This window comes from Pelodiscus sinensis, chromosome 6 (genome assembly GCF_049634645.1).
Source record: "Pelodiscus sinensis isolate JC-2024 chromosome 6, ASM4963464v1, whole genome shotgun sequence".
Lineage (NCBI taxonomy): Eukaryota > Metazoa > Chordata > Testudines > Trionychidae > Pelodiscus > Pelodiscus sinensis.
This window is the reverse complement of record NC_134716.1, coordinates 11,179,382-11,199,452: the sequence shown is the minus strand read 5'-3', so window position 1 is coordinate 11,199,452 and position 20,071 is coordinate 11,179,382. Positions and strand designations below refer to the sequence as shown.

The following is a 20,071-nucleotide window of genomic DNA, read 5'->3' as shown; positions in this document are numbered from 1 at the left end:
TCAGAAAAGGAGTGATAACTTCCCAGTTCCCACTCAGTCTCTCAACACGCTTCCCAGCAATTCCTTTCTTGCCCCAGACAAAGCTGGCAAGAACAAAAAGGCCTTGCATTGTAACCTGAAAGGTAAGAGTTCTGTGCTGTGGCCATCTGACACAGGAAGCCAATGCCACAGGTTTTTTACTAATTATATGGCCTTCAGCAGGGTAGTGTCTCCCAGGGCTGTGATTTTAGATTTATCCTCACAAGAGCTCTGTGAAGGAGGCACCTTCTGTCCTTATTTTATGTAGGGAACTGAGGCACACAGAGACCGTGACTTGCCCAAATTTTCCTAGGAATGAGGAACTCCACCCTCAGTTCCCTAACCATAAGACCAACCCAGTTCCCTAACCATAAGACCAACCTTCTTAAGGAGCATCCTGCTGTCATTGCTTTACAGTTAACCGCGGGGTGGGAGGTAGATTGAGCACTCGCGATGTCTCAACTGCAGCTGTGTGACACCAGGAAGCAGGGGAGCCAACTGGATCACTGAGGCCATGTGGGTGAGGCCTGGCTCCATGATCCCTTGAGCCTGCAGTACAGCGCTCTAAAGGGCCTGGAGCTCCGGCTGCTGCCAGAGTAGCAGCAGAGGTAGCTGAGAGCCCCAGGCCCCTTGGAATCTGCAGACCCTGGGGCAGCTGGCTCCTTTGTACCCAACCCCCATGATCAATGGGCCCGTCAGGAGAGAAACGATCCCTGCCGTAACAAAGAGCCAATGCACTTACAAGCTTATAGGCTAAAACCAAACACGTTATCCATTATGTACACAATCAATAGCTGGACTATACATCTGAAAATATTTCCCTGGCAACAGCTTTCCAAAAAGTTCAGAAATTACAGAGTCTATATGAATGCAAACAATAGAAGGGCTTATTCTCAAGAAATATAGCAAAAGTAACAATAATACATCATCTTATATTTATCCAGCAATTTTTATCCCAAAGGATCACAAAGCATTTTCCTTATTGATCTATCATTTTCCTTTCTCTCTGTCTCTCACTCCTTTCTGTGACCTCCTGTGAGTCTATTAAAATAATTAATAGTTACTACTAAACCCCAGGATTTGTAAATTGACTGGCTCTCCGAAGTTGAGGAGAGACCCCAGATGGTGCTAGGATGCCCAGCCAGACAATCGGGATGGGGAAGGGGTGATCCCAACTGTCAGACAGTCTCTCACGGCTATTCTCCAGCAACATGGGGCTGTTCTAATCTAATCTGCCAGGCATGGTGTAGAACTGGCCCCAGAATCAAGCAGCAATTTTTCCTCCTATTTCTCTTCTTCCCCCTTGGAATTACCCAGGGGATGCTGGGTGTAGCTGAGAACCTGTTATGCTTGTGAAGAGCCATGTTGTGAACAATAAAACAATCAAGGAACCACAATGGAAATAAAAGAAGAGGAAGGAGATTTCATTTGATACTCACCACTATTGTCAGAATGAAGCCAACAGAGACTACACATACGGGTAAGGCAATCGCCATCCTGGCATCGGCTGTCAGTGGGCATTCCCCACAGTCAGCGGGACATGTGGAGCAGCCTTCGTCTTCTTCACAAACCCCATCTCCGCAGACTGGGCAAAAAGAGATGTAGAGAGCAAATACTTGAAAATAGCTCTAGCCACACATAGGGCTCAGTTCAGTAACAAATACATAAGGCTAGTAAGCCATGTGAGGGCACAGAATATCTGAATGAACAGGTTTTGAGGAACTCTGAGATTTTTATTCTACATTTGAAAGATGTTGATTTTAATCTAGACACTCTTAAATCACACTGACCTGAGTCTAATGGTGGACAACAGTGCTTTTGATTTGTTGCTTAGCTTGCCTGTTTAAGCAGGAAGTCAGGCAAAGCAAAATAGACTGTCTCTTAGGGTACATCTAGACTACAGGGTTTTGTCGACAGAAGTTTTGTCGACAGATTCTGTCGACAAAACTTCTGTCGACAAAGAGCATCTAGACACATTCAGTTCTGTCGACAAAGCAAGCTGCTTTGTTGACAAAACCCTGTAGTCTAGACGCAACCCTACAGGCAATAACACCTTCTGTCGACAGAACTCTGTCGACAGAAGGTGTTATGCCTCGTAAAATGAGGTTTACCAGCGTTGACAAAACTGCTGAGTTCTGTCGACGTTATGTTGACAGAACTCAGCGGTAGTGTAGACGCAGGTATAGTTTTGTCAACAAAACTCTGTAGTCTAGACACACCCTTACTCTGTGCACTCAGCTGGGAGAGCCTTGAGTTAGGAGAATAGAAAGCCATCTTTGCCCCCTTTCCTTTCAATCAGCGGGGCTGGCATTGGCTATCTGTCCATTTGTGAGTCCCTAAATGGACCACCACATTTGGTACGGAGTTTCCTCTTATCATAACTTAAAGCAAGGCAAGGGTTTGGTTGTGCCAGGACAATGGGACGTACCTGGAATTCGACTGTTTCTCATAAAATGGAAAGGGGGAGGGGTCTGATAGAAGTAAGTTATAATTTAGAATGACCACGGGGGATGGGCAGCAAGGGGCCAGAGATGGGAACTGGGACAGCTAGAACCCCATTGGGCCAGCAAGGGGCAGGTGTGGAGAAAGGAACAGCTATCTACTATATATTTCAGAGTTTGTCTGTTTGTGCCTCTGTGTGTCTGTCTGTCACCCTGCCATGAGACATGCACCTTCCCAGGGCTGTGCCCACTGCAGCAGCTATGGACAGGCGCTTCTCATTTGACCCCATGCTGCAGCAGAGAGAGAAAGCTGGGCTTGTCCTCTCTTCCCAGGACAGCCTAAATACTGAACTCCTCATCCCAGCCCGCTCTCCCAAACAATGATTTAAATCAGGGGTTCCCAATCTTTTTCGGTCCCCGTACCTCCTTGGCTTTTAGTAAACCTTCCCGTTCCCCCCCATTCAATATGAAAGAAAATAAATTCTAGACTCCAGAATCCATAAGTTTTTTCACTAAACACTACTACTTTTGGAATATTTCAATTAGGATAATCTAGTTATTTACCACATATTCCCTGGACCCCCTTAACAACCTTCTCGTACCCCCTGGGGGTACACGTACCCCAGGTTGGGAACCCCTGATTTAAATGAAGAAAAAAACTGTATTTGTGTTAGGAACTCAAGCAGCATTGAGTAAATCTTCTAGTTATGAATAACCTGAGGCAAAATGAATGCACCAACTCATGCAGGGAGCATGAAAGCCCATGAAACATAGCACAAATGTATATCAGATGTAATGCAATTGACATGAAAGTTTCTCTTTTGAGAATCCCAGCATCAGCAATGATCAAAAAGTTGAAAGTATCCTTGAAAGACATGAATTTTATGTACGAGATGTTCAAAGACATGAAAGACGGGTAATAGCTGGAAAAAGTGAATAAGGGAAAGTTATGTACTTATTCCCACAATATAAGAACTAGGGGTTGCCAAATGAAATTAATAGGCAACAGATTTAAAACAAACAAAAGGAAGTTTTTCTTCACTCAGAACACAGTCAACCTGTGGAACTCCTTGCCAGAGGATGTGGTGAATGCTTGGACTTTAACAGGGTTAAAAAAAGAGCTACATAGATTCATGGAGGTTAGGTCCATCAATGGCTATTAGCCAGGATGGGTAGGAATGGTGTCCCTAGCTTCTGTTTCTCTGGAGGTGGCTGACAGGGAAGGGACCACGTGAGGATTACTTGTTGTGTTCCCTCCCTCTGGGGCATCTGGTGTTGGCCACTGTTGGCAGATACTAAACTAGATTGACCATTGGTCTGACCCAGTATGGCCATTCTTATATTCTTGTTTTGTAGGCAATGAGGCAAATACCGAACAGTAACTCACTAAATAATCACTATTTTCTCATCTCATTTACTAAAACATAATCCCAGTGGGAATTTCTTTTGATACTTGAGGGTATGTCTACACTACCACCCTAGTTCGAACTAAGGTGGTTAATGTAGTCATTCGAAGTTGCAAATGAAGCCCGGGATTTAAATATCCCGGGCTTCATTTGCATCTTGCCGGGCGCCACCATTTTTAAATCCCCGTTAGTGCGGACTCCGTGCCCACTGCTACACGAGGCATGGAGTAGGTAGTTTGAATTAGGCTTTCTAATTCGAACTACCGGTACACCTCGTTCCACGAGGAGTAACGGTAGTTCGAATTAGAAAGCCTAATTCAAACTACCTACTCCGTGCCGCGTGTAGCCGCGGGCACGGAGTCCGCACTAACGGGGATTTAAAAATGGCGGCGCCCGGCAAGATGCAAATGAAGCCCGGGATATTTAAATCCTGGGCTTCATTTGCAACTTCGAATGACTACATTAACCATCCTAGTTCGAACTAGGGTGGTAGTGTAGACATACCCTTAGAGTGAAAGTCAATGGCAAAACTCCCATTGTTTCCAATGTGAGCTGTCTTTCATTTACAGCTCTTCACTGTGAGAGTGCTATATTTCAGAGTCAGCTTAGTATCGCTGAGCTGAATGAAAGCACAGATCTCCTATTGATCTAAAATGGTTTGGAAAAAAATTGATGATAATTCTGCCTTGGTAATAATTCTGTAGGTCTTTGAGGGTGCATCTACACAGCACCGTAAGTAGAAATAAGGGTATGTCTACACTAGTTCGAACTGGGGTGACTAATGTAGTCATTCAAACTTGCAAATGAAGGAGTAACAGTAGTTCGAATTAGGGGCTTTAGTTCGAACTACCTAGCCCATGCCGTGTGTAGCCGTGGACAGGGAGTCCAAACTACCGGGCATTTAAAAATGGCGGTGCCTGGGAACATGCAAATAAAGCCCGGGATATTTTAATCCCAGGCTTCATTTGCAAGTTCGAATGACTACATTAGCCACCCTAGTTTAAACTAGGGTGGCTAGTGTATACATTCCCTAAGATTCATAATTTGAGCTATGCATATTGCATATCTTTTTTCAATGCTATTTTGAATAGTTTATTTTGTCATTTGGCTCTGTCTACAGAGCACCAAATTTCAAAATAAAGCACTATTCCAAAATGTCCCTTACTCCTCGTAGAATGAGGTTTACAGAGATGTCATAAGATCAAGCCCAAAATAATGGGCTTGCTGTGAAGACATGGAGTAGCTATTTTGGGATACTCCAGTATCCCGAAATAGCATTGTAGTTTAGACGTACCCTGTATGCCTAACATGAACATGAATACTAGAACATTGCATTGGGCAGTGTTTCTGAGGTTTATATGAACAGAAGTGTCAAGCTCAAGGATCATTTGTCTTTGAACGTTTGCTGTCATACCTTAGGCTAGTCTGATGATGAATGTCCATATGATGGAAAGAGACCACAAGGTAGAACGGTTTCACATCCCTATAGTATCACAACAAGCCTTGTAATGCCTGAAGCTGCTGGTTCTGATATTTGGTTTCAGCTGTTTGACCAAGTACAGCCTTTTACAGATCTCACGTCCTACATGGGCAAAGAGAAACTGGAAATATTGCAGAGATTTCAAGTAACTTGAAAAAGAATTGTGGAAATACTTGACGGGATACATTTTCTTGCAAAGAGGCTATGAGTGCTTTTGTTGGTCTAGTCTATCACTATACCAAGAAGGGCTAGCTAATTCCTATTTAAAGTAAGAGATGTATTTATTTCATATCATACCTACTGCTGGTAGCACAGTGGTTTTCGCTTCCAGAGCAACTTGCATTTTCCCAACTCTGATGTGTGCGATGAGAGACGTCACACCCACATGAACCAAAACCACCTGCCGAACAAACAGCCATTGCTTTAAATGTTCATACATTGGGCTTTTTCAGTACCCATAATCTAATCTCCTTTCTCCTAGATTTATTATTTCACTTTCTTCCTATTTCCAGTTGATGAAGGTCTCATAATCTTACCATCATCCCTTGAGGCAGTATGATCAATTATAGCTAAACCTCATTAGACACTGCTACAAGAATGGGTACTAAATGGCCACTCAAGATATCTGTCTCTCCATGAGGGAGTCTGCAACTCCACCCAACACTGCTGCTGTGCCTTTGTGAGAGGCAAAGTTAGGATTCTTCCAAGGCTCGTGGGGTGCAGATAGCTTCAGTGATTTCCATAAATATTTTTGGTACATGTTGGTAACCCTCATGAAGTGAGAGGAACAGAAGCCTCCAGAGGACTGGCTTCTCCAAGTTTCTAGGTACATTCAATTCCCCGTAAAGGCAGGTGGGAGCTGAAAACATTCAGCACCTTAGTCCACCTGCAGCCTTTATACCAGGGGCAGGCAATAACATGGCGGTGGTTTGCCAGGATTAGCCCTTGGTGTGCCACTATAGCAATAGGTACTAGTGATCGCAGTTTCCATTGGCTGTGGATCACTGTTCCTGGCCAATGGAAGTGGTAGGAAGTGGCGTGTACTAGGACACCACCTCCCACAGCTCCCATTGGCCAGGACGGCAATCCACAGCCAATGGGAGCTGAGATCACTGGTACCTGTCATAGTGCAAGTAAATATAGTGATGGGGGCCTGCCAGGAGCTTACCTTGGCAGATCAGATATGGTAATTTGCCCACCCCTGCTTTATATGCACATAACTCTGAATGAAATGTGAGGATTGCTAGTAAAAAGATCTAGAGCATAGTATACTATACATGTATTATACCTTGGCAGTCCAATTTGTCTGACTCATTTTGCCAGCTGTAGATAAGGTGTGAGTAAATATTTGGCCATCATCTGGAATCCACGGACCGCATATTCCACCTTTCCCCTTTATCAAACAGATCAGTTATTTCAATAGATAATAAGACAAGGAAAATTCCAAGCCTCAGTACTCTTAAATTTAGTACTCTTGTGGGGCCTTGTGCTTTATTCCAGTAAGTAGCAAAGTATTATTCATTATGACAATTCCCACAGTGTGATGCTCAGCCACAAATTACACTTTTGTGTGCTCAAATAAAGCACGAGCAAATGGAAGGGAGCACATAGACTGAGAGTCCAGTTTAAAATTCCACAAAACTCTCTCTCACTTAGGGTGTGTCTACACTGCACCCTTAGCTTGAAATAAGCTATGCAATTTGAGCCATGCAAATTGCATAACTTATTTCAAGTTAATTTTGAAATAGTTTATTTTGTAATTTGGCGATGTGCCAAATTTCAAAATAAACCATTATTGAGCTTTACAGGGATGTTGGAATAGTGAGCCCGTTATATTTCAAAATAACGGGCTTGCTTAAAAGATGCGGAATAGCTATTTTGGGATATCAGAAGTATCCTGATATAGCACCACAGTGTAGACATATCCTTAGAGTCCTTGAGCCATATTCTGTCCTCATCTCATTAAGGCACCCAAACCTGGAGTGACTCTATTGAAGCTAATGAAGTTATTATGTATTTACTTCACTGTGACTAAAAGAATTTTGCTCACAATGTTGTATTTGGGAATCACTGCAGCTCTACTTGATATGTGGGAACTCTGTTTTCTTTCATGAAAGTGCCTATTTTCAGAGCATTTCTCAATAAGATTACATAGACTTTAATTTCCCAGCAGCTGCAGCCATGAAGGATTATAATGGTTGTCTGAAGATCATGGATTTTAAAATGGCTTAGTCCTCATTGCTAAATTTCAGATATTTATTCAGGCATTTCTCTTAATGCACTTTAGAATACGGTGCACAAAAAAGAAATGGGTTGCTCATGCTAGCTGAGGTCAAATCTATCCAAAAAGATAACACCATATTGACAGTTCCTGCTGTATGGAAAGCGCTTTCTTTGTAACTCTCCATTCATTATATCAAACCCACTTTCCTGCAGCACTTCTGCTATATGGGGGCTAGTTTAAAGAGGCTTGCCTTGCTCAAAAGTATTTCCAACTTTTAAAAGAAAGAGGCAGATGGTGCCTTTGTGCCAGTATCACTCCCAGATTTCTGGCTGCCCACAAGGATTTTGGGGCAGAAACCCTCCACACCAGTGTATCCTCTCTGTCCCCATGGAGGGTGGCATGTGTGGACATTGGAGTGAACTGGAGGGAGGTGTCAGCCAGTGGGCACACTGAGGGAGCAGAAGGCATGCCAGCGGGATGCATATTGTGCTTGGCAGTGCCAGTGGAGATCCCAGCCAAAAGGTTACATAGTTACAGCCTAGATGATATTTCTGTAGTTCCCTTCCTTCCAGGGGAAATTCTGAGGTCAGCTGTAGCCTGGGGAATCCCTAGCAGAGTGGTTCCAATAGAGCTATACTGGCAAGGGGCTGGGCCACAGCTGCTGTAGAGGCATAGGGACGTGGATGCAGCCAGGTGAAATGAGCATGATTTATGGGCTAGACATGTGCTTTCCTCTGTGAAGCATTCTCTCCCGTTGAAAGAATACATGAAAAAACTCAGCGAGGGGAATCTTGTAGACCTTCCTGTCTAATCTGCTCTTAGGAGTACAAATTGGCCCTCTGTAAACACTCCTGGATGAAACTGTCCTAAAATTCTGGAGTCGCAGTTTTAATTTATGTGCTCAAAATACAGAACAGATCCTCTACAATTTAGCATGAAGAGGCCCATTGACCTCAGTGAAGTAGGATTTTCCTCTAAGAGAGTCCAGAAGAAAGGGATTAGATGCTGCTTGCCACGTAAAGTCTGGCCTTTGAACGTTCTTTCTACCTAGATCAAATATGATAAAACCAGTTCATATAGAGCCCAATCCAGCAGGGTCACTGAGAAACCTTCTGGATTCTCAGAATTTCTTTTGTTTTGGTCTCAATGAGCCAACTGCAAAGCCTGCTAAAATCCGTCATAGTCCTTTATTGGCTTCCATGAACTTTGGATCATGCCTTAATATGGATTTAGAGCCCTAATTTTACACACCCACTTTTCAGTATCTTGACCCTGTCTATTACAGTGTCTCCTCTGGCACACAGAACAGCCACACCCCTGGTACTAACCATAAAGGCCAAAGGGCAGGAGTGGATGTTGGCGTGATGGACACAGCAGTTCTCTCCATTTGCATCTTTCCAGTTGGAAGGGCACTCTTGGTCTTCGCAGAACTTCTTTGCTGCAGCAGCATTACTAGCCATTTTTTTAAATACAAAGAGATGATTTTATATTCATTTCTCATTTCAAATTTGTTTTAACGGGCATAGAATGGTATAGACAGCAGAAAAATGCTCTGCTATTTCTTTTATATTGTTTTACTGTGTGTGGAAGTAGTCCCTCAGGGATGAATCATAGTTGTCAACTGGGCCATCATCTGATCCCTAGCAGGAAAGGTCGGGCAGCTCTTACTCCTCCAGCAGCTACCAGCAACCTGGCCCTTCACCCTCACAGTATCACCTGATAGGGGATCCTGGCTGCATAATAACATGCAATTTCTCATACACCTTCTGATGATGAAATGAGTGTGACTACATCCCTGGCTACTTCCATCTTCATCTTATTGTATCTACATTGATACAGGTATAAAATGTGCATGTTTACTTGTGGTCACTCAGACCCCTTCTGTCTTTGCTCCACCAACCAAATTAGCCAAGGATAACTGCTGTGGCATGTGTGTGTAACATTTCTAATGTGTGAAATTGTGATATCAAGTCATTTTGAACTAGAAGTGGACTTTGAAAACTGATCTGGGAACTGATTTGGAACACTTTTTGAGACATATAAAAGTTTCAAAAAACACATACAAAAAAGAAATACTTATAAAAAACATTTTCCTCGTCTCATTTGCCCATCTCTACTCACAGTCAGTGCTCCATCACAAATGAATGATTATCTCTGAACTGGACACTCCACTTTAAACATTCTTTACTTCAAAATAATTTAACATGTTTTTCTTTCAAATGTGGCTTACTCTGTTGACACGACTGAGACTTAAAATCTAAAAACTAGTGCACTAATACTAAATTCAAAGCTCTAGGAAAAACAGTTTTTATCTTATTGCAAAATGTATTGACTGACAAGTAAGTTGTAGTATAATAAAAGGAGAATACATTTTAAGAGTGGTAGAAATGTAGCCGTGTTAGTCTGGTGTAGCTGAAACAAAAAACAGGACTGTGTAGCACTTTAAAGACTAACAAGATGGTTTAATAGGTGATGAGCTTTCGGCCCACGAAAGCTCATCACCTATTAAACCATCTTGTTAGTCTTTAAAGTGCTACACAGTCCTGTTTTTTGTTACATTTTAAAGGGAGAGGGTTAAGGTTGACCTAGAGTGAATTTTTCAAGAGTGCCTTCCGGACAGATTTAAAAAGGAGTTTAGGCACCTAAAGATGCAAATAGGTGGCCAGTGGGATTTTTAAAAGTGCCTAAGCAGGAGAGGCCCCTAACTCACCTTGACTTATAGGTAACCTAACTTGGAGTTAGACACCAGACCTGCTTAGGCACTTTTAAAAATCCCACTGGCCACCTATTTGCATCTTCAGGAACCTAAATATCTATGAAAATCTGGCCCTTGGGCATTTTTTTAACATATTACCCCTGAACACTAAGATCTTCCTTCAGCAAAAGCACGCAAGTATGTGCCTCATTCTGGAACCAATCTAAAGACCTGGGAAGTAGATTGAATGGCTCCTGTCAATTACAATGGACATGGGATTAGGCACTTTAAACAAGGTAGCATTCCACTGAAGCTACTGGAACTTAGGGTATGTCTACACTAGCTCATTAGTGTGAGCTAGGTAGGCAAATGAGGGCAACCAGAGTTGCGAATGAAGCCCGGGATTTAAATATCCCAGGCTTCATTTCCATGTTCTCGGGCGCCGCCATTTTTAAATCCCCCTTAGTCTGAACTAACTGCCTGCGGCTAGACGCGGCAGTTAAACGTTAATTCGAACTAACTCTTTAGTTCAAATTAACTGTTACTCCTCATTCCACAAGGTGTAACAGTTAATTTGAACTAAGGACTTAGTTTGAATTAACATTTAACTGCTGTGTCTAGCCGCGGGCAGTTACTTCGGACTAAGGGGGATTTAAAAATGGCAGCGCCGGGGAACATGGAAATGAAGCCTGGGATATTTAAATCCCGGGCTTCATTTGCAACTCCAGTTGCCTTCATTTGCCTACCTAGCTTGAACTAACGAGCTAGCGTAGACATACCCTAAAAGGCTATGTCTAGGCTGCATTGCTTTTTCGGAATACTGCCAGTATCCCGAAATAGCAACACCACGTCCACTTTTAAAAAAAAAGTCGAAAGAACAGACATGCCCTTTTGCCATCTCTGTAAACCTCATTCTACAAGGAATAAGGGATGGCTCAAAAGAGCTTTTTCTTTTGCAATTTGGCACCTTATAGATGCACCAAATTTTGAAAGATCCTCTTTCAAAAGTAAATCAAAAAAAGATATGCAAGTTGCATACCACAAATTGCGTTTCTTTTTCTAATTTAACAGTGCAGTCTAGACGTAGTCAGAGAGGCACATATTTAAGCATCTTGTTGGACTGGGGCCTTAGAGTCCTCCCTTGCGTGTTTGATCTCTATGTGTATTACCAATGCATTCCGGGGTAGATTCTCAAGCATTCTAAATCATTTACAAATGAGGGAAATATAACTTAGATGGGGCTACTATACGGTGGGAGCATAGCTGATTGAATAACCATTCTCAGAGAGTAGTTACCAATAGATCATAGTTCTGTTGGAAGAGCATAACAAGTGGGACCCGCAGGGAGCAGTTCTGGGTCGGGTTCTGTTCAATATCTTCATCAATGATTTAGATAATGGCATAGAGAGTACGCTTACATCATTTGGGGACAATGCCAAACTGGGTTTGCATCCGAGTTGCAAGTGCCTTGGATGATAGCATTATAATTCAAAGTTATCTGGACAAACAATCTGAAGTAAATAGGGGGAAATTCAATATGTACTAATGCCAAATACTATACTTAGGAAGGAGCAATCAATTTCACACATACAAAATGGGAAGTGACTACCTATAAAGGAGTACTATGGAAAGGGATCTGGGGATCATAGTGGACCACAATCTAAGTATGTGTCTGTTGCAAAATCTCATTGTGATTCTGTTGCAAAAACCCCAAACATTCTGGGATGTATGAGCAGGAGTATTGTATGTAAGACAAAAAGTAATTCTTTTGTTTTATGCTGTGTAGGCCTCAGTGGGAGTATTGTGCCCAATTCTGGATGCCACAATTCAGGAAAAATTTGGAGAAGGTCCAGAGAAGAGCAACAGAAATGACTGTCTAGAAAAACATGATCTATGAGGAAAGATAGAAAAAAATTAGGTGTATGTAGTCTGGAAAAGAGAAGAATAAGGCAGAATATAACAGTTTCAAGTACAGGAAGGCGTTTCAAGGACGAGGGAGAAAAATTGTTCTTCTTAACCTCTGAGTATAGGACAAGAGGCAATGGGCATAAATTGCAGCAAGGGAGGTTTAGTTTCGCCATTAGGAAAAACTTCCTGTCAGGGTGATTAAGCACTAGAATAAATTGTCTAGGAAGATTGTGGAATCTCCATCTCTGGAGATTTTTAAGAGCAAGTTCAACAAACTTGCCAGGGATGTGGTAGGCCACACCATGAGTGCAGGATGCAGGACTACATGGCCTCTCAAGGTGCTCTCCAGTTCTGATTCAAGGGAACAAGTTCCACTGGAAAGACAGTAGCAATAATTTTACTGCTAGCTATTGAAGAAAGTTTATTTTATGGCTGTCATCACAACGCTATAAACTATTGCTATGACACTGTTGCTATATATATTTTGGGGAAAACGTAAGAAAAGTTTTGCCATTACTATTACAAACCATCACTAAAGTCTTTGAGACATCATTTGAGGACTTCAGTAACTCAGCCAGAGGTCATGGGTCTAACACAGGAGTGGGTAGGTGAAGTTCAATGGCCTGCAATGAAGTCAGACTAGATGATCATGATGGTCCTTTTTGATCTTAAAGTCTGAGTTCACGAGACTTAAAAATATGTGTTGTAGCAATGTCCTGTTTAATGGGGCAATTGCTAAAGAGCTCCTAGAGCCTGTGCCTGTCGTCGAACTGAAAATACCTGCATATAAAGGAATACACAGCTCACAACATTGCACTGAGAACTGGGAAAGCCTCCAGCAGAGGCAGTACCTGTGAGAGAGGATCCCGTTTTGCACAGCATAGTGGTAAAAGTGATCTGAAGCAAAGACTGCATAGGTTACATTGAAGAACTCCCCACTCACAGCCTTTTCTGGAGGTCTCTGGATCCATGCCATCTCAAGACCTGGAAATAATGCACAGTTATGGCTTGACATGTTTGGCTTAACCTATTATAGGTGTGTGCCACTGGATAAATTGTTCTGGACAGAAATATGATTGAAATGGAAATGTTTTACAAATATTGTTACTGCTGGCCAAACCACTTCACTAGGTACGGGGTAGTTCCAAAATAACATCTAATGGAGAGGAAGCATTTTTAGATATTTTTTCCCCTAAGTGTTCAAGCTCACTGATCAGAGTACAGGCAGTCCCCGGGTTACGTACAAGATAGGGACTATAGGTTTGTTCTTAAGTTGAATTTGTATGTAAGTCGGAACTGGCTCCAGATTCAGCTGCTGCCACTGAAACTGACCAGGGGCTGACTACATGAAGCCAGAGGCAGAGTTGCTCTGCCCCCAGCTTCCTGGAATCAGCCTGATCAGTTTCAACAGCTGCTGAATCTGGAGCCTGGGACAGAACAGCTGGGGCGCTGCCCGGTAGGTTCCCACAGGACCAACACGGTAGCACCCCAGCTGCTCTACCCGAGGCGTCCCGCAACAAAAGCCTGGTCTGCTGCGGGGGGGGGGGGGGCACACTAGCTGTGCCCCCTCCTCCCCCAGCAGAGCAGGGAAACCCGAGCAAAGCCGCACAGGCGGAGGGACTCCGCCGCCCGTGTGGCTTTGCTCCTGTCTCCCTGGTCTGCTGGGGGGGGTCCAGCAAAGCTGCTGGACCCCCCCCCCAGCAGACCAGGGACACCCGAGCAAAGCCGCCCAGGCGGCGGGAGTCCCGCTGCCTGGGCGGCTTTGCTCGTTTGCCCAGGCGGCGGCTTTGCTCGGGTGTCCCTGGTCTGCTGGGGGCGTCCAGCGCCTTTGCTGGACCCCCCCAGCAGACCAGGGGGACAGGAGCAAAGCCGCCCAGGCGGGGGGAGTCCCGCTGCCTGGGCGGCTTTGCTCCAGGGCAAATGAGCAAAGCCGCCCAGGCAGCGGGACTCCCGCCGCCTGGGCAGCTTTGCTCGGGGGGGTCCAGCAAAGCCGCTGGACCCCCCCCCCCAGCAGACCAGGGACACCGGGAGAAGCTTTTCTCGCCCCGGAGGACACAGATGGCGATCCGCCGCCCGTGAACCCCGGGGCGAGAAAAGCCCCGTTCGTAAGTGCGGATCCTACATAAGTCGGATCCGCGTAAGTCGGGGACTGCCTGTACTTGGAAATGTGGGACCAAAGAATAAACTTTCTTTATTCAGGGGGAGTAGAGCTAATCCTAATCTATCTTGTATCGATTTCACTCCAGTGTAAAGCAGCTGACTTCAATGCAGTTTTCCTGCTTTACACTACTTGCCTGCTAGTAATAGTTATTTACATGCACCCATAAATAAAGCCCTTCTTTCTCAGAAGGTTTCACTTAACAAAGTAGTGGGGATCGTTAGTACTCACAAAGCAAATTCCTAAAAGCCCATAATCACAGGAGTAGTCCTTTCTTCAACACGTAGTCCTTTTACACAGGATTACTCATGTGAGTAAGGTTACTATTCTGTACAGGGGCGGATGAGAGTTTTGTGGGGCAGGGTCTATTGAAGCATAGGGCCCGGAGCAGCACAATTTCGTGCATGTGCCACAGTCACAGCGACAGGTAGTAGCGCGTGTGGGGGCCTATTGAAGCGCCGGACCCAGGGCAGCCACCCCCCTTGCTCTGCCCTATATCCACCACTGATTCTGTAGTGATTTTCTTTTCCTTGTAATTATAACTTCTTTCCTATTACACTGGAGTTTCCTTTTATTAGAATATTCTTCACTTGCATACTGTTGGTGATCTACCCTATTTGTTTCTGCACATATTGTAATTTCCTTTTTAGATATAAAAGGGGGTAGTTATAAAAGAAACAATCCTTTTGAGCCTATAGCATTAGCAGAACAATCATAACAAACAATTAATAATGTATATGACAGAAGCGACAAAAGAAAACTCCACTTTATATAGTATTTTAGCCAGATTTTTACAAATTATTAAAAGGTGAAATAATTGCTTAGTTTGAGAACATTTCATGGGTGAGAGGTACAAAAAATTTTCTTAGAGCAACTGGCTTTATTTCCTTGAAAAGACAGCAGCAATCCTCTTTATTTAATTTTATTCACACATAAATACATTTGCACACCAAAAATTTGTTTGTTCGTGATTTATAGCAACAAGAGCCATAACACTCTGTCTTGAGCTCAGTTTTCATCTGCATCTAAAAGCCTTTAATGGCATTTTACTGTACAAAACGTAAAGATCATTCTAAAATTGGTTATTAGTATAATAGCTTTATCCGCCATTGTAGGAGGAAACAAAACTCTTAACTCTCCCCTCTCTCTCCTATTCTTTGTTTCCTTTTACATGCATTTTGCATTTTGGTTCACTGGCTTCAGAAAATTCAAATGCATTACCATTGTTTTAGTCATGAATGACAGAAGTGAAATACAACGGGGTAGAGATCATACAGCTGATAGTCAATCTTTTTTGAATGTTACCATTGGTTCTGAACTTTGAGGCAATGTTAACACAATCATGTAACATTCTGAGCTTGGGCATACAATTGTTATGCAGACTTAAATGGGAGTTTTCCCAGTGTACAGCTTGTAGGATTGGGTCCTCTATTCCTCTTCATAGCAGAACATCGGAAGTTGTTGCATTTCATCCTAACCTTTTCCAACATGTATATAACTGTTTATTTGCATTAATTATTTAGTTTCTTACTACTTCTAAACTCTTTAAAAACACTTTGAGTTTCAGATATCAAACAAATAGCCTTTACATTTCTGATTCTTTTACACTGGAAACTCTTCTTTCAAAGCGTTAGTGTGTAAAGATCTGAGATTCTTTGTTTGTGTCTACTGAATAGAAGTTGGGGGAAATAGCATCAAAGCATGAAAATGCATTGGTTTTGTATTTAAATGAATCCCCCATCCAATCTGGAAGTGGTATAGCAAAACTGAAACAAGTTCTGAATACAATCTGGCTGCAAAGAGGGGCTGTTTGCTTTGTTTTGATTGGGCTGCTTTAGTTTTTTTCTAATGCCATGTAAAATTCCTTGCTTGCAGACAATGCTTTCATCTTTTTTAATCATCTTAATTATGGTCTCTTTGGAACAGATGAGCTCCAGACAAATATTTATTCTGAAGTGTATGTGTGCTGGCCACATCCCTTGACTTAATTCATCTGGAAAGAGAGGTTGCTGCTGACTTAAATACTTTCTGCTAGGTTTGAGACTGGAGATGTATTAGGAATTATTTTGATTACTTGACTCTTCAAGTTCTTATCTGGTTCCCTAGCAGGCAGAGATGATCTTCCCTGAGCAGCTTTGAAACCCACTTACCTCCACAGTCCAGCATGTTATACTCATCTGGTTTTTCCAGGGGCCAGCAGTCATAGTCACTGTTATCCAGATCGTGCCACCCCTCCACTAATATCACCTGCCATGGAAAAAAAATCCCAACAACCCTATAACACACATGAGGGGTTGTCTACAAATTCTGTTCTCTTAAAACAAAACCAGATGTACTTTCCCTTGTATCTCTAACTTTCTGGAACAAAAATCACAGCTGGGAATAACCTAAATGCTCAGAAACTAGATCACAGGTTCATTATACTCCCACATAGCTCCCCTCCCCTGAAATTATTTCCAAAACAATAAGAAAAACTCGACTAATGCAGCTGTGCTTTCTGTGCTTCTTAAATGTCACTCTCCATCCATATCCTCTCTTCCTTTCCTTTTAATTTTTAACACATTTTTTAAAAAACTTTTTTTCCTTAAGGGAATTTTTATACAAAAATACAGTATACATTTTATATATTATAAAATATATTTAAATATAAATTGTATTCATGCATACTATCTATCATTATTGAAAACAGACTAATCACAATTAACAGGACACAAACCATATAACAGAAATAACAGCAGGTTACATTATAAAATATATTTTATATAGTAGAATAGATTAGAGTAATATGTTCTGCTTTTTTCTAGGTATTAGAAAAGGAATATGATAGAACATGTTCCTCTAATATATTCGGTTGTTTATATATTGAAGTACTGAATGAAATAAAATGATAAATTCCTCTCATGTATTCTCTTATATTAGACATATTCGTAAAACAGTGAATAGAACATTGTCTTCTAATGCATTCTTTAATTAGTGTTCCATACTTTTAGTAGAATAGAATGCAACATATCCTCCTAATTTTCCTATATATTAGCAGAATAAAACACTTTCTTCTAACAGATTCTACCATTAGTCTCATGCATACAAGTGGAGGAGAGTAGAACCAATTGTTACTATTCTCTATACTAGTGAAATAGAATAGGTTAGGAACAATCCGTAATTAAGAAGCAACAGCACTGCAATACAATATTGCTAATTTCTTGACTATGTACTAACTATAGGAGCAGGATCTATGCAGTTTACCTACCAGTAAACTGAGGAGGCTTCGGAACCCAGGGGACGCTCCCATGGTCCCAAATAGTCATCAAGCCCAGTTAGCCTCAGGGCTGATGCTGCTAGAGCTCAGCTGGGTTCTCCCCTCCCCACTGGTTTCCAGCCAGCCAGACGTTTATCACAGGTCTAGCTGCTGCAGTTTATTTGTCCTCCCTCCCCCTTCACTTTGTGGGGTGGGAATCTCCCCCTCCCCCCTTGGCAAAGTGCCTTTGAGAAGGCAACAGACTGTCACCTCAGCCTCTTGGCAGCTCCCTTCCAAATGCACAGGCACTGAGGGAAGGGTTTTTCCTTCCCTCAACACTGGATGGGAATAGGAGTGTGAGGACTTTAACCCTCACCCCTGTTGCTCCTAATTGTCAGGTCTTCTCTGTTCCCTGCTGGGAAATTTCCTTGGAGGGCAGATAAGACAACTACAGCAAAATGCAGGCTGGGTCTGCGTAAGATGGGTTTGTAGGTTGTAAGCACAAAATGGACTATTCTGATCTAGTCGGCACAAGCAATGGAATTCCACCCAGTTACCCTGGCCTTCAGCTCAGTAATGTGTTTGATTGGTAGCACACTGCCTCTGCACATGCAGAAGCAAAATGCAGGACAATGTAGCACTTTAAAGACTAACAAGATGGTTTATTAGATGATGAGCTTTCGTGGGCCAGACCCACTTCCTCAGATCAAATAGTGGAAGAAAATAGTCACAACCATATATACTATTTTCTTCCACTATTTGATCTGAGGAAGTGGGTCTGGCCCACGAAAGCTCATCATCTAATAAACCATCTTGTTAGTCTTTAAAGTGCTACATTGTCCTGTATTTTGCTTCAGCTACCCCAGACTAACACGGCTACATTTCTATCGCTATTCTGCGCATGCAGTCTGTGGTCTATTGGTTTGGTAGGCCTAGGGCTATATCAAAGCTCATGCCCACTGCACTCAGTTTCACTCTGCCTTTCACTGTAAATTCTGCTTGCAAGCCCAATAGGTCATCTAAGTGTTGGAAATTGCCCCTCACCTCCCCCCCTCTCACACTCTCGTAAGAATCTCAGAATTCAAATTCATGCTTGATGGTGAAAAGAAAAAAGAGCCTTGAAAGAAATCTCAACAACCTTTTTTTAATAGAGAGACTTTATTACAGTAGAATTGTTTGTCCAATGCATTTTGTTCCTTATTCAGGTTGTAAATCTGTAGACAGTCTGATTCGTAATTAGCTCATTTAAGTTGTCATTCAAAGCTGCTTGATTATCACTACCAGAACGAACCATTGACTTCATTAGTGACACAGATCACTAAAATACTGTAATATAGACATTCAGCTTGGTCCCAGTTTAAAGGGACCTTTGAATGATTCAATAGTAAAATAAACTCAAGTGACTTCAATGGAATTTCATCCATTCATACCAACTGGCTTGTATGCTGACATATTTATGTCCATGGGTGGTTTGCAAACTGCTTGCTGTGTCTTTGGGTATTAACTACTCATTATTTGTGGTGTGCAGCTGGCCGCCTGAGTCACATGGCATTGTTTCAGTTTCCTAACTGGATGGCTAACTTTTAGAATCAAGCATAGGGTAATTAAAGAGATTTCAAGACTGATGTATGAGGAAGTCCAATGTAAGTCTTTATGTAGGTACATTCACATTTGTATTCAGGAGATTCTGACTATACTTGTGAAAAAACAACATGCATACTGTCGTTCCGTCAGTGTCGTTCTCTGTCAGGATTCAGGGTTTGTCCCGATCGGTTCCTGACAGGTCCTCTACTGACTATTCTTGTGAGAGAAAACCAACATGCATACAAATATTTGAAAAAAAAAAAAAAACCAAAAGGGTTATAAATATTGGTGCAGTAAGTTTATTTTTTTTATTCAAAGAAATGTTTGTAAATACTTGACAGTGTTTTCCCACCCAAACTAAAATTCCTGATATCATTCCTCAATTCTAAATTTTGAGGATGTTCAGACTGACATAATGGCATCCTAGATGATTCTAGTGTTGATAATGAGCTGAAATTAAATAAGAGCTCATCCACATTTTGAATTTTAGATGAAAATTTTTCATTTAAAAATTGATTTGTCAACACAAAGAACAAAAATTGGGGGGATAGGGTTGATCACATACAGGACAGGTTGAAATATTCTGAATATTAGGATTCCATCAACAAATTAATATTAGATTTCCAACACTGATAACAAAGAGCCAACTTTCAGGGCTTTCAAATGTATATGGACATTAAAAACATTTGGAGGCAGATCTGAGCTTCATAGTAGCTCATCCCCATTTCTGATAATGCAAATGTTTTAGTAATTCAAAGAATGAAGATTTGTTTTTAAAAGTTTAGCCTTTGTGAATATCAAAAAAGAGGGCCTTTCATGCTTACTTTGAGGATTTAAAGCATATGTAACCATCTGGTGAAGACAGATGGCTCATGAAACCAGTACCTGGCAATTGGAGCTTCTTTTTCCAGAGTCATACATA

General features: G+C 42.1%; 1 protein-coding gene across 1 annotated transcript in view; it reads right to left on the bottom strand.

Annotated features, from left to right (window-relative positions):
- Positions 1-17,619, bottom strand: part of LOC102445409 (atrial natriuretic peptide receptor 1-like) — a 39,502-nt gene extending 21,883 nt beyond the window's left edge. The window contains exons 1-7 of the mRNA XM_006117988.4: positions 17,578-17,619; positions 16,481-16,577; positions 13,024-13,156; positions 8,898-9,021; positions 6,634-6,738; positions 5,643-5,745; positions 1,458-1,603 (exon numbers count right to left, since the gene is read on the bottom strand). Coding sequence (XP_006118050.2) covers positions 1,458-1,603; positions 5,643-5,745; positions 6,634-6,738; positions 8,898-9,021; positions 13,024-13,156; positions 16,481-16,577; positions 17,578-17,619 — 750 coding nt within the window. The remainder of the gene's footprint in view (positions 1-1,457; positions 1,604-5,642; positions 5,746-6,633; positions 6,739-8,897; positions 9,022-13,023; positions 13,157-16,480; positions 16,578-17,577) is intronic.
- Positions 17,620-20,071: the final 2,452 nt, after the last annotated feature.